Source organism: Rattus rattus, chromosome 6 (assembly GCF_011064425.1).
Source record: "Rattus rattus isolate New Zealand chromosome 6, Rrattus_CSIRO_v1, whole genome shotgun sequence".
NCBI lineage: Eukaryota > Metazoa > Chordata > Mammalia > Rodentia > Muridae > Rattus > Rattus rattus.
Window position 1 is genome coordinate 33,148,808 of NC_046159.1, and position 13,476 is coordinate 33,162,283.

A 13,476-nucleotide genomic window follows, 5' to 3' on the forward strand; every position below is an offset into this window, starting at 1 on the left:
AGAGTTCCTTATCTGTGCCTTGGCCCCCACACCAAGGCTCTGGGGTAAGGGCTGTCTAGTGGTCCCTGATTTCACAGAGCTTACTACAGAGTGTGGAGAAAGCTAGCAAAAGAAATAAAAAGGTGCTGGTTTACGCGAAGGGAAAAAGCAGTGAGCTGAAAGTGGGAAAAGTCATGCTGAAGGTAGGGTAGTCAGGGATGTCCTCAGGTGACCAGTTAAGCTGAAGGTGTAAATGCAAAGATGATGGGACCCACCAAGGGAAAAGATGGAATCATTGTAGCATTGAATGTCTAGCAGTCTCAGTAACTGCCCCGTAAAGCCTAGGGATCTTCTTCTTCTTGGTTGTTTTTCAGAACAAGCTATTTCTGTAGCCTTGTCTGTCCAGGAACTCAGTTTGTAGACCAGGCTGTCTGTCCTCCCAACTCAGAGATCTGCCTGCCTCTACTGGGATTAAAGGTGGGTACCACCATGCCAGGCAGAGGCTGGAAACCTTTCTTGGAGAAATTAAAGGCAGCTGGTGAGGTTTGGACCTGGTAAGGGCAGATGAGCCCTGCAGGGCCTGGCTAGAGATGGCAGAGAGGTCTCTGGAGATAAATAAGAAAGCCACGGCTGCTGTTGTGTATAGGATGACAAAGATAAGGCCTGAGCACATTCCGCCTCTTCCACTAACTTGAAAAAGTAAAAATAAATCATTTTTATCAACTGGAGAAATGGAAAGGTACAGAAGTTAGGCTTCATCCTGGCCAAGTCTGTAAGTGACCAAGGTGCTATCTTCAGAACTCTCAGAAAAAAGGAAACATCGAGACTCCAAGTCAGTTCAAACTTGTCTCAAAAATTGCACAATATGGCCAATCCCAGTACAGAGTTCTGGAGATTTTTTTTTTTTCCGGAGCTGGGGACCGAACCCAGGGCCTTGCGCTTGCTAGGCAAGCGCTCTACCACTGAGCTAAATCCCCAACCCCTTAGTACAGAGTTCTGATTCCAACACTTTTGAGACAGGGTCTCATTTACCCCAGGCAGACTTTCAATGACTGCCTCCATGCCTGTGCTGGGATGGAATTCTTGGCTTCCTGCACATTAGACAAAGCAGTCTAGCAACTGAGCTACATGTCCAGCCACTTGGGCTTGTTTGGGGGGGGAGGGAGTGTGTGTGTGGGGTGTCAGAAGCACCAAATGGGGTTTTAGAATCCAACTCTATCAGTGTCTATTCAAACAGTCCAAGAAGCCAGCTGTCAGTCACTAGGCAAATGTGCCTTTGAAGTGAAGGTAGTCCCTGCACCCGCCCCCAACTGTCCTGTCAAACCCAACCACAGATCCCCATATATTGGCTAGTAATGAGATTTCCCAGGAGAGAACTGGCTGGTTGGCAGCAATCTGGTCAGTGTTCATCTTGCAAATCTGGTTTCAGGACTTTGGACCTGGGGAGATAATCCTTGACAAAGCAGGGCTTTGGCTGGCTCACCGGAATAAGGATGTCTTTTGAGGGTTGAGTGACCAGCTGCCATTTCCTTCTGATCTCCCACCTTCACAAGGAGTACCTCTAACAGTTACTACAAAGTTAGAATAAAGAAAGCCAGGTACCACAAAGGACCTAACTTAATTCAATAAGGCAGGTCACAGAGGTAGTGTCATAAAGGCATGGTAACCAGTCAAGCTGTCCCCACCCCTCCTTTAACACTTGTTCTTTTCAAAAGACCCTTCTGGGGACTGGTGATATAGCCTAATGGTAGGTTTGCAATTATGCTCAAGGCCCTGGGTTCAATCCCAACACTGGGAATTCTCCCCAAACCCCAGCAAATATTCTGTTGCCCATCCAAAAAGCTCAGCACCCTCTCTCTCACACACATACATGCCATTTGAGACTGTGCTTCCAGCATGACCTAGAACTCACAGAAGTGGTCCTATCTCCAATTTCCAAGTGCTAGAATTACAAGTGTGAGCTACCACACTTGGCTCGAGGCCAGGTACTTTTCAGCTTTCCCTGATAGCCTCTCTCCTGTAAGCATACTTACGGCCCCATCCCTCCTCCAACCAGGAACAGCACTCTCACATGCCTGTTTGCAGACAGACCTCATTTTGACTGGAACTGAGTTTTGTCAAAGTAGGACTGGATGTCAGGACTGATAGCCAGCCCACACAATTAAACAGAAGGTAGAGATCAGCTACTGTTCACCTAGCTAGCATCTGTGTGACAGGGATAATGCTCTATAGTTCACAAGTAGTCTCTATGTGTCAGGAAACAATGAGAAAGGACCGTTTGCTTCAGGAGTCAACATCATCTGACAGAACTCCCCGAGCACATTCAATACTGAGTTACCGCCCAACACCTGCTGAGTAACGATCAGACCAAGACTTTTAGGTAGTGTGGGGAATGATTGCTGTTCCAGCACAGACAGAAGTCTTCCTCTTGCTCACAGAATGGGAAATTTGGAGCAAGCAATTTAGGGCTGTGGAACCTGTTTTCTTATTCACAAAGTGGGATTGTGGTTTCTGGGTTCCCTGTCAGCCAGAATGGAAGCAGGATGTGGAGAGCACTGCATCTCTGTGCAGGCAGAAACCACCTTCAGAACGGCGGTGACTGGCTGCAGTGAAGGTCGATTGGGGCCCTTGGCAGGGATCAATGACAAAAATGTCTGCTGGACTGCTCCAGATCCAAGCGCCAGCCACAAGGCTCCAGGAAATAAAACACACATCCTTTCGCACATACACACAGAGCACAGACCTCATGCAGCCCCAAAGGGGCAGAAAAAGACTTTAATTAGGGCGGGGGAATTGGTCAGAATCAGAGACAGCGAGCATGGGAGCAGAGGAGCCTGAGCAGGCAGGACTCACCTCTGCACCTCCAGCACAGGCACTGTACCCAGATGGGCCAACCTTGGGCCTCTCAGCTGGAAGGGTGTTGGATGGACACCAGGCAGTCCCTGCGGCCAGAAGTTTGCCTGGCTTCTGACCCCAGCTCCTAGGCCTGCCTGGCAATCATGGAATCAGCCCTTGTTCCCAACCAGTGCAGTGGGCATCTTCAGGCAGAACTCAAGAAGCTAGCAGAGGGTCCATACCACCTCTACAAGGCCCAAGGGGGCTTGTGGGTAAGACAGCAAGAAAAAAAACTATAGTCTGAAATTTCCCTCTCTCCCCACCTGGGGTGGCTCTGGGGAAAAATAGTCGCCTTCTGGCTCCAGGCCCGCCCAGACCACAGCGACCAATAAGGTACAATCACTGGGGCCAGTCACAGCCACTGGAGGTGGAGGTTGGTTTAAAAAAAAAAAAAAAGACAAAAAAGGTTACAGTCTTCTACAAGCACAGAGTTTAGGTTTCAAGACGTTTAAAAAAAAAAGGCTGTCCCGGCCCAGGGGACTGAGCATCAGAAGCTAGCCAGACCAGACGCATGTGGCCATGGGGCAGGTCCACTGCTGCCTTTCTGCACAGCCAGCAAGCTCACCACACCGCCTCCCGCATCCAATGCCCACCCAACCCAGCTTCCTGCTGCTGCTGCTGCTGCTGCACCGCTGCTCCGGGGAGTGACTCCAGGACACCTTCGCAGACGCAGAGACACAGGGGAGGCCAAGGGGGAAGGCTGCGAGATCCAGCTAGATGGTCTAAAACTGTCAAAGAGAACGACAGGCAATGAGTGGGGTTACTGTGTCCTGGGGAGCTGCTGCTGCTCAGGTCTCTGAGAGCCAGGTCAGCCTTTGGCACTTCATGAACAGACTCTTTCTTTGTGAACCTTCATGTGAATACTGGGAACCAGACCCAGGTCCCCCAAAAGAGCAGCATGTGCTCTTAACCACCCAATCATCTCTACAGTCCCACAAACACGCTCTTAATCTGGCCAGACATTAGCAATGATCTGAAGATACTGACACACAAATTAAACAAAGCAGAAAAAATGAGGACTTCCCTGTAGCCTGCTTAGCACCTGAAGCTGCTTTAGATACAGGCCCATGTATGAGGGGCTGGAGGGCTCAGGGAGCCAAGGAGAGAGGGACAAGGTTTTATGATATCCTTATGTTAAGCTTTGCGTGATTGTCAAACCAGAGTAGGCCTTAGAAGAGCTGTCTGACCCCCACGGCAGCACACATTCACAATCTTAGCACTCAGGAAAGTGGAGGCACAAGTATCAGGAGTTCAAGGCCACCCTCAGCCACAGTGAATTCAGGGGTAGTCTAGGCTACCTGTTTCCCTGCCTTCCTCCCAGAAAGATCAAAAGAGAGGGAAAAATGGGGAAGGGAAGAGACAGGAAGAAAATGCTTTTTGCTTCAGGTAGCCGCAGTGTGCCAAGAACAATCCTGGGTACTATAAACCAGACCCTGCTCAATGACGAGCACAGCCCGAGCCTGGGCCACACGACGTTCAAAGCTATGAACTGTTTCTGACTTTGAAGACAACAGATGCTACTACCAAATCCAAAATGGGGGTTCAGAACAATTTGTTCTGGCCTGGTTATATAAGCCTGCAATCCTGGCTACTACAGAGGTTAAGGCCGGATGAGTGCAAATTCCAAGACTCCTGGGACTACACAGTGAGATTTGAACTCAAAATATAAATAAAAAGCAAGCTGGAGACAGAGACCAGGGTTTGGGCAGAACAAGCAAAGCCCTCAGTTCCGTTCAACTCCAAGCTCCAGAAGAAGAAGCAGGACAATGGTGCAGTAGCAGGCTGCAGCTGTCTGGTGGCAACCCTTGTCAGAGGCAAGCGTTACCATGTTCCACAAAGCCCCTCAGCCACACGCACTGCCTGCTGACACCGCATCACCACCGGTCGCCCTACTGTAGATGCTTAAACCAGAAACCCTGCTTCATATTCCCCTCCTCCCAGTTACTAGGTGGCCACTGCACAGGCAGCTTCGCTTCCAGAGCCTTGGACAATAAATATTAACTTCTAGGGGCTGGGAAAACGGCTTAGTGAACACAGCTCCCCCTGGAGGTCAGCGGCCAGCATAATCGCCAGTTAGCTCCCAGAGCTCCAGCTTCTGGAGACTGGATACCGGCCAGTTCTGGGATCCATGGCCTCTCTGTCTGTCTCTCCTCTGCATACAAATTATAAGTGATCAAGTAATTAAGTCAAATACTAGATTGGGACAATTCCCTTTGGTCAAATGAACCTAGAGAGTCTTTATGATCTGTCCTGGAACTGTGGCGTTTGTTTCCATACCTGGAGTGTACTAAGCACTCTGTGATCTTAATGCTCAACTCCCTGAAAGGTGCATATGAACAGCACTTAGGCCACAGCTGAGGAAACCAGGCTTAGCTGAGCACTTCGGTGACATGCCTGGAGGAGGCAGAGGAGCCAGGCCCTCACTTGGTCTGATTTATGAGTATAAACAACACTGCTTTGTGTGCTGGCCACCCACAGGATAATTAAACCCCAGGGGAAGTGGGTGTCATTTCCACTTTTAGGCTTCTGAGCTCCCGTGGGGTGGCTCTGTATGCACCAGTAGGGATAAACACTAACTCTACCATGGAGGGATCGGACAGCCCTGAGTGGAATGCATCAACAAACCAAACCGGAGACTGTTAGGAAGGCAGGAGTATGTGCTGAATCTCTAGACAAAACGATGCTACCAGCTCCACAGAGTAAACAATCCACCTCTTCTGAGCACTGCAGGCCTTTCAGTTAGATGGCCACAACCATGAGTAATGGGAAACATGTTGAAGAAACCATAGTAACGAGCCTGAAAACAGACACTGAAGAAAAATATTTAAGTCTGTTTGAGAAGTGGGCTGTCTTCTGGTCTCAGAAGATTCACAAAGCACTCTATCTTCCTCACTTGGGGCTTTGAACTAGGACAGGTAGAGACTGTGTAGAACTGGAATTTCCATCGGTGACTTGCCTCCCAGTCTAAGAGAAATAGAAAATGCCTTGTGGCTCTCATGGGTGAAATCTTTGGCCTTGTGCTTCAAAGATCTTGGCTAGTCATTCTCTGGGTCTGAAGAGACTTAAGATCTTTCGAGTGCCATCACAAAACCCACCCCTGGCATCAAGAGGGGAGGGAGGCCCAACTCACGTTCTTGAGGAACTCCTCAGCCACGATACGAGCCCGGGCATTGACTGACAGCTTCATCTCACTGATCTCCTTGTCGATCTCCTCCATGAAGTGGATTACAAAGTCCACCAGTTTGTGTTTGTACATCTGCTCCGTGTGGAAGTTGGTGATGAGAAAGCTGATGTCATAACCCTAGGGAGGGAAGCCATCGGGGAAGGAAGAGACAAGACAAAATTAGCCCCCCAGGGATGCCTAGTTGTCAAATCTTTTCCCCACTCAAAGACTCTAACCGGCCTCCATTTTCTCCTGAGCTATATATTATCCCTCAGTCAGCAATCCAAACTTGCTTGGGTGGGTGGGGGTGGTGCTGGGGTATGGGGTGAGTGTACATTTGTGCATCTGCTGGACCCAAGCAACTGAACCCAATTCAAAATCGTGTGCCAGACCAGATGTCCCCGTGGCACAAATAGCCTTGTATTTGAAATGAGCCAAGGGAGTAAAGGAACCAGAAGTCTTATTTCAAAGACGCCAATTCAATAGTAAAAACAACAGGAAAACTGACATGGAAAAGGATGGGACTGGAGCTGTTTGCTTCAGGAGATGTGTGAGGAAGAGTGGGCTCACTCACTCTAGTGGCCCCGAGGTTAGAGTGAGGATTGGGAGCAAGGTGAAGAACACAAAGGCTGACACTCGGTGTGTTGGCTGATGGTCTCTGCCGCTCTAACACGGTGTCTGCCAGGTCACCAGGGAGACTTGGCAGGGAGCTTACATACCTTTCAGTACCCTTAAGTACAAAGGCAGACAACAAGCAATTCACTGTTGACTGTGGCACGGAGAGGCTGGACTTCAGTTGGTAGGAAAGTTTTTGTTTGGCTTTTGTGTTCCCACACTACCCCATGTCAGTGTGCCTAGCCTCACCGCTAACTCACGATTCTCCCGCCTTAGCCTCCCCCATGCTGTACAAGCATGCACACCACAAACAGCAGGAAGGATTCTAAAATCACTGTTTTGTCTGGGACTAGGCCCGAGGTTCTGAGAAGGAGGAGGGCACTGTATGGGCTGACTCAGCCCAGGCAGTGAAACCCTAACCAGAAGCAGCAGCCCGAAGGCTGCAATCCTACAGAACCAGGGTGTAGCACAGTAACCTGTCCAGCAGTGCAAGGTCTTGGGTTCCATCCCCAAATACTACAAAAATCAAACATTGGGGCACACGCAGACAGAATCCTGGGAATTACAAATAAACAGGTCTCACCTCCACAGGTTTCCTTCGAAGGATAAAGAAGTTCTCTGCTCGCATCATCATGAAGCGCATGAATTTATGGCATAAAATCTTCTCAATCTCATCAGCCTGTCAACAGCAAAAGAGAAAGACAGTTTTTAAAGTCAACACTAATGTCCAAACCGCCCTGAGCCTGTTTTCTGGTCCCATTGCCTCCCCAGGCTAGCAGACACTGCTGAAAGGCTTGGCAGGACCAAAGATCTTTGAATTACAGCATCTGCTGATGATGAAAGGAAGACCTCCCAGGGTCAGTCTCCCTTAACCAGTATCACTGAGTGCATCTCACACCGGACTCTCATCAGTCCCAATGGAGTCCACACCTGTATTACAAGCTTCCTGAACACCCTCAGGACACTAGTGGTTTGTCTCAGCACCGGTGACACACGGGATGTGGGTATTGGAGACTTCCTCAAGAGTGTCTGCTTCAACATTACTAAAATCCAACAACCACCAAATCACCTCTTCCAATTACACCTGCATCTGGGTAATCAGATGCCTGCTGCCGGCTGCCTGTCTGTCTTCTTTTTAACCCTGAAGCTCTCCTAGGTAAGAAGTAGCTAATCTGAATTTTGCAACATTGTTTTGTTTTGACTGATATTTTGAGAGTTGTCTGCAGAGAAGGGGCAAATGTTACTCTTTTTCCATTTAGGATACATAGTTTCTTCCCAAAGTGGAAATAGAAATATAGCTCAAATTTAAAACAAACTTTAAATAACCACTCGAGTTTTCTGTCAGAGACAGAAAGGCCCAGACCGATGTGGTAGGCATTTGGGAAACATTGCCTAAAGAAATATGGAGGGGTTGGGGATTTAGCTCAGTGGTAGAGCGCTTGCCTAACAAGTGCAAGGCCCTGGGTTCAGTCCCCAAGTCCCCAGCTCCGGAAAAAAGGAAAAAGAAAAAGAAAAAAAAAAAAAAAAGAAAATGGAAAGGAATGGAAATTCTATCTTATACATATATGAGTTGAAATTGAACAGAAAGCTCTGAATAAAACTCAAGTATTTATAATCCCCTGAATTCCAACAAAAGCACCAAGGTCTCACAATGGCGACGATTTCTCCAACAAATTATTTTCACGACTGAACATTCCAATGTGGAAGCATGACCCTAGACACCAATCTACACCACATACAAAAACTAACTCAAGATGGATAAGCGACCTACAAGTATGTCCTCCAACTAGAAAACTGCTAGAGAAAATACACAAAGAAAATACAATGACATTTGTCTGGGTGATTATTGGTAGACAGAACTTTAATTTTGACAGTTGTTGGCATTTTTCTTTCCTGACTCTGGATGTCCCATCCCACACACTGCTGGCCTACACAGCTGCTTCTGAAAGACAAGGTAGAATTGGACGGTCTGGGTGGGTTTTTTTTTTTTTTTTTTTTTTAAGAATTCTGGGGGTTGGGGATTTAGCTCAGCAGTAGAGCGCTTGCCTAGCGAGCACAAGGCCCTGGGTTCGGTCCCCAGCTCCGAATAAAAGAAAAGAAAAGAAAAAAAAGAATTCTGTATGTGCATGTGTTGTACCTTCTATTTTTAAATGAAGTGGCAGTTTCAGAAACTATCAAACCAGTGCTGGAACTACTCTAAGAAGACATAGCCATCACCTGTTAGAAATCTTCTCTGCTCCAACACCTAACTGACCCCACGGCCTTGCCTGCCATATTTCCTTGGTTGGGATCCAGAGCAAGCCCTAGGATAGGGCTGCTGCTGTGGTTGTGTTCTACTGACCCACTTTCTATTTTATTTTAGATAGGACTCACCAAGTAGCCCAGGCTGTTTGTGGGCTTTCCCTCCTCAGTCTCGGAGCCTTCCAGATGCTAGGATTACAAATATGTGCCCCCTTACTTAGCTATACCTGTTTTCTCAGGCCGATAATCCCAAGGAAATTCATGGAAACAGGCTCTGACTCTGGCTCTCTAACCATTCCACTGGTCCTTGGTTGTAAAGAGCACTCCTAACTCTGCCTCCCTCCCTGGTAACTCACCTGTTTCACAGCAATGCTGACCCGGACAGAATTGATGGAGCCTTCAATCAGAACCTTTTCCTTCTCATTCCTGCTGATGGTAACAGGTTGCAATAGCAGTTCTTTGCTACTCCTAAAAACAGAATCAGAGAACCAAGCTGATGCAATTGACTATGTGTTTCTAAAGGTACCTGTGCTCTATGAACTGTCACCATTTGAAAACGCCTAGTGAAAACCATGTATATCAAGTAATAACACACAGTTCATCATGTATCTCAAATAACAGTCCACCCTAATGCCATATAAATTACTTTGGAGATGGAGCTTTGCTTCAGCTGTAAGGTATGTGCCTAGCATGACCCAAGGACCTGGGTTTAATACCCAGCAAAAGAGGGGTTGGGATTTAGAGAGCGCTTGCCTAGGAAGCATAAGGCCCTGGGTTCGGGTCCCCAGCTCCAAAAAAAGAACCAAAAAAAAAAAAAAAAAAAAAAAAAAAAAAAAAAACAGCAAAAGAATACCTTTTTCATCGAATGTGGTAACATGGCTTATCTCAACTATGTACACCCCAGATGTACGCCCTTGGCTTCTTTGGGTTTCTTGAGAGAAGGCCTATTGTGTAGCTGAGGCTTGCTCTGTCCCTACCTGTGGTTCTTTTTTTTTTTTTTTTTTAAAGATTTATTTATTTTATGTATATGAGTACACTGTACCTGTTTTCAGACATACCAGAAGAGGGCATCAGTTCTCATTACAGATGGTTGTGAGCCACCACGTGGTTGCTGGGATTTGAACTCAGGTCCTCTGGAAGAACAGTCAGTGGTCTTAACCACTGAGCCATCTCTCCAGCCCCCTCCCTGTGGTTCTTTTGCCTTAGCCTCCCATGTGCTGGGATTAGCAATCTTAAATCATCTCCTTGCCAGGTGAAATTTCAAAGAGGAAGAGTATTTATTTGTGAAATGAAAACCAGTCAAGAATACTTTCAAAATACAGAGTGTATAGGTGTAAAAAAGGCCGAAGTTGTCAGAGAGTATTAAAAATTAAAAAAAAAAAAAAAAAAAAGAAAGTCTTGATCCTTACATTATAAAGTTTAGAGGTGTCATCTCTGGGAACTAAATCCTGTGACATCTTCTGGAGCTGCCAGTGGGCTCAGTAATGCATGCTATGGGGCACACTTTGGGGTACGTCTCCCATGGGTTTTGAATGGGAGCCCTATGACCCTGTTTTGGAATTAACCAAATCAGGAGCAACTATTCATCTGGCAACAAGACAAATGTTACTTAAGGTATCCTGACAATCCAAGAGCATGGATTCCTGCCCCCTTTGGACAGGGTTTGTTCTTGGGAGCTGTTCTCCTCAGCCCACTCTGACCTCCTTCCCTACCTGACTTCAACCTCTGGCTTGTTGTGTCGTTCCACGACCTGGGAGGAGAAGTTCTCCAGGCAGAGGGCGGCCTGCAGTGTGGCCCGCACGGCACTAAGGTAGGGGCGGAGAGTGGCAGTCTGCAGGAATAAAGTCAAGATAGAGGAAGGATCAGAATCTGCCTCATCAAAACAAAGTCAGCCCCTCCACTGAAGCTACTGATGACTTCAGGCATGGCTGTCACACAGAACAGATTATACCCAGACTTCAAGATGCACTCCAATCAAGATCTAGAGCAGCAGTTCCCAGCAGTCAATAATTTGGCTTAGCAATTCACAAAGTTTGAAGAAAAAGTTGACTGTCTTGACCTGGATACAGGGGTTCTATAGATATAAGTGGACACAAGCAAAGCATGCTGCCCAATATCCTGGCATGCAGAACAGAATTACGCAGCATTATCAGTGCCAAAGCTAAGTAATGCCGATCTAGAAGGATCCATGTCTCTATCTGCTTATTACATTGACAGAAGTATCAACCCATGCCCTGAATGTGCTGGGAATTCAGTCAGATCACCTCTACCCTCAAACAGCTCAACTGGGTGAGGATCACAAGGGCTGACTGAGGGCCAAATATAAAATTAACTAGGCTTAAAAATAGTCTATACTGTCTAAAGAAATTGGTTTTCACCAGATACAGATCAGGATGATTTTACAATGAGAAAAAGTAGAACCCAGACATTCTCAGCAGAGTGGACGAGGTCAGCTATAATGGCCAACTGCATTGTCTCGGTCAAGTTTTCTCTCCCCTCAGGGCCTACCACATGCCAAGAGGCATCATCTTCAGGCTTTCCTCCTCCTTGCTTAGGTCAGTCTCTCAGAGCTCAGCTCAGTAGAGAAGGCCTCTTCCTTCCTCAAAATGGCCTTGTGGACTTCCCCCACAATGCATTTGTTATAGGTTATGGTATGTTCACTTTACATATAATTCACAACAGAACACCATGTAGTTGTCAAATAAAATTTTCTTTACTAGTTTGTAACTCTCATGGTCTACAGACGTTAACTTTAATTCAGTCATGCAGGTTGTAACCAGCTCAGTACCTCCTTCCTATACATAGTGTCATACAAATTTTCTGTAGTGTAAATGAACTAACCTAAGCAGGGCTGGATTTACACAAAAGAGCATTAAGACTTCCCAAGTGGTAACGAGTGAAGGTTTCTGTGTGTGAGAACTGCTTTCAATCACACTGTGCAAGCAGGCTGCAGTGGTGGGCTGGGATAAAACCCTAGACAGTCTAGAATGCTTTCCACTGAGTCTCTCTCTCTCAATGTAGCAGGAAGCATTGGGACTTTCTGAGGAGGAAGTCACAGGACTACAGCTACACGGAGGCTCTCTGGAGAATGGAATGGAGAGGGAAGTGAGACTTGTGGCAGAGAAGAGGCACAGAGTACAAGCTCTGTGTGGCAGCAGAGACAAGCACAGGAATCAGAGGGGCAGACACACATCAGAGAGAGGGAGAAAGGCTAAAAACCAACGGTCACGTAGCTCAGCAGTGGCTTCTGGCAACACACTACAGAATCCTACTTATATGTCAACCAAGAAGAGGCAAAGCTGGAAAGGCAAAATTAGTTGTGTGGGGTGGCAAGTACCGTCGGAAAAGTGGTAGACTGTTCTTTACCTCGATTGTAGCTACATGATTACCTTGTCAAAGTTCATTGAAAGAAATCCAAATTTTAGATGGCCAGCCTGCACTATTTACCCTTTAGTGGCTTGAAGAAGTCGTACAATAAACTTGAATGCTTAAAAACACACAAAGCTATCTCCTCAGCTAGACAGAAGGAAAACAGCTTTCACACTGAGGAATGAAACCAGTTAGGACCTAGGACACAGGAGCAAGCTTAGAAAAGTAGACGACTTTTGAAAAAAGAGGGTCTAATCTCTTAGTCTCTCCCTTGACAGTATTCACAGGAGCGCGACAAGCAGCCCAGCCTTCAGAACTCAGGTCATTAAAGCTGACCAGGGACAGCAGTAGGTAGAGACGGAACTTGCAGGGAACAACTGCACGGAACACCCACAGATACCAGAGCCGAGCATCCCCTGGAAGGGAAGGACCAGCGGCTATCAACATTTACACAGGTTAAGGTCAACACGGTAGTGAACACCCAGGAAGGAGTCTGCATGGAGGCGACACAGAACCTTCACTGGGGGCTGAAAGGCAAGGCTTCCAGGAAGGGCCGAGAAGGTAATAAGGTGAAGTGGACACTTGCTTTGAGGTACCATGAGACAGGCGGGGACAGGGGGCTGTACTTAGCGAATCTCTACCGTGGAGGGAGAGGAGGTCCCGTTGCATTCCTCAGCGGTCCTACTACCTCAGCTGCAAGCCACCACCACAGGCCTAGCAGTCCCGTCTCCTGCCTCCTCCAAACTTCGGGGAGAGGCCATTCTTGCCCGGGATTCCCAACCTGGAAGCCTCTGGGCCTGCTCTTACCCAGAGAGCCTCCCAGCTCGCCCCTTCCTCCTCGCCTCGGTCCTCGCCCCACCCTTTGCCTCTCCATCCCAGGGCAACCTCCAGTCGCAAGCCCTAGCAGCAAGCAGCATCTTCCACAGACCCACAGCCTCTCCAGGCAAAGCACAGGGAGGCCCCCAGCCCCTGGTCTCTCACCATCGCGGGCGCTGTCTGGGCCGGAAAGCGGAAGTGCGGAAGTGCCCGGCCCCGGGACGCCTGCCCTTTCCAGAGAGGCGCAGCCGCAGTCCCCGACAGCACTTCCGGGCTGGACCATCTCGGGCAGGACCGGGGAAGAAGAGCCGAAGGATGTTCAGATCTCTGAGGCGATTTCACGCTGGGACCGCTGGGACTTGTAGAAGATCTGCAGTGACATAACAGCAGTCGAGGCC

General features: G+C 47.9%; 1 protein-coding gene across 1 annotated transcript; it reads right to left on the reverse strand.

Moving 5' to 3' along the window:
* Nucleotides 1-2,722: 2,722 nt before the first annotated feature.
* On the reverse strand, nt 2,723-13,371 carry Arpc4 (actin related protein 2/3 complex subunit 4). The gene is made up of 6 exons (XM_032905940.1): nt 13,244-13,371; nt 10,606-10,724; nt 9,250-9,361; nt 7,236-7,331; nt 6,005-6,175; nt 2,723-3,602 (listed from the first exon to the last, which is right to left on the reverse strand). Exons 1-6 carry the CDS (start codon nt 13,244-13,246, stop codon nt 3,597-3,599), a joined length of 507 nt encoding a protein of 168 aa, XP_032761831.1. The 5' UTR covers nt 13,247-13,371; the 3' UTR covers nt 2,723-3,596.
* Between the last annotated feature and the right edge of the window lie 105 nt (nt 13,372-13,476).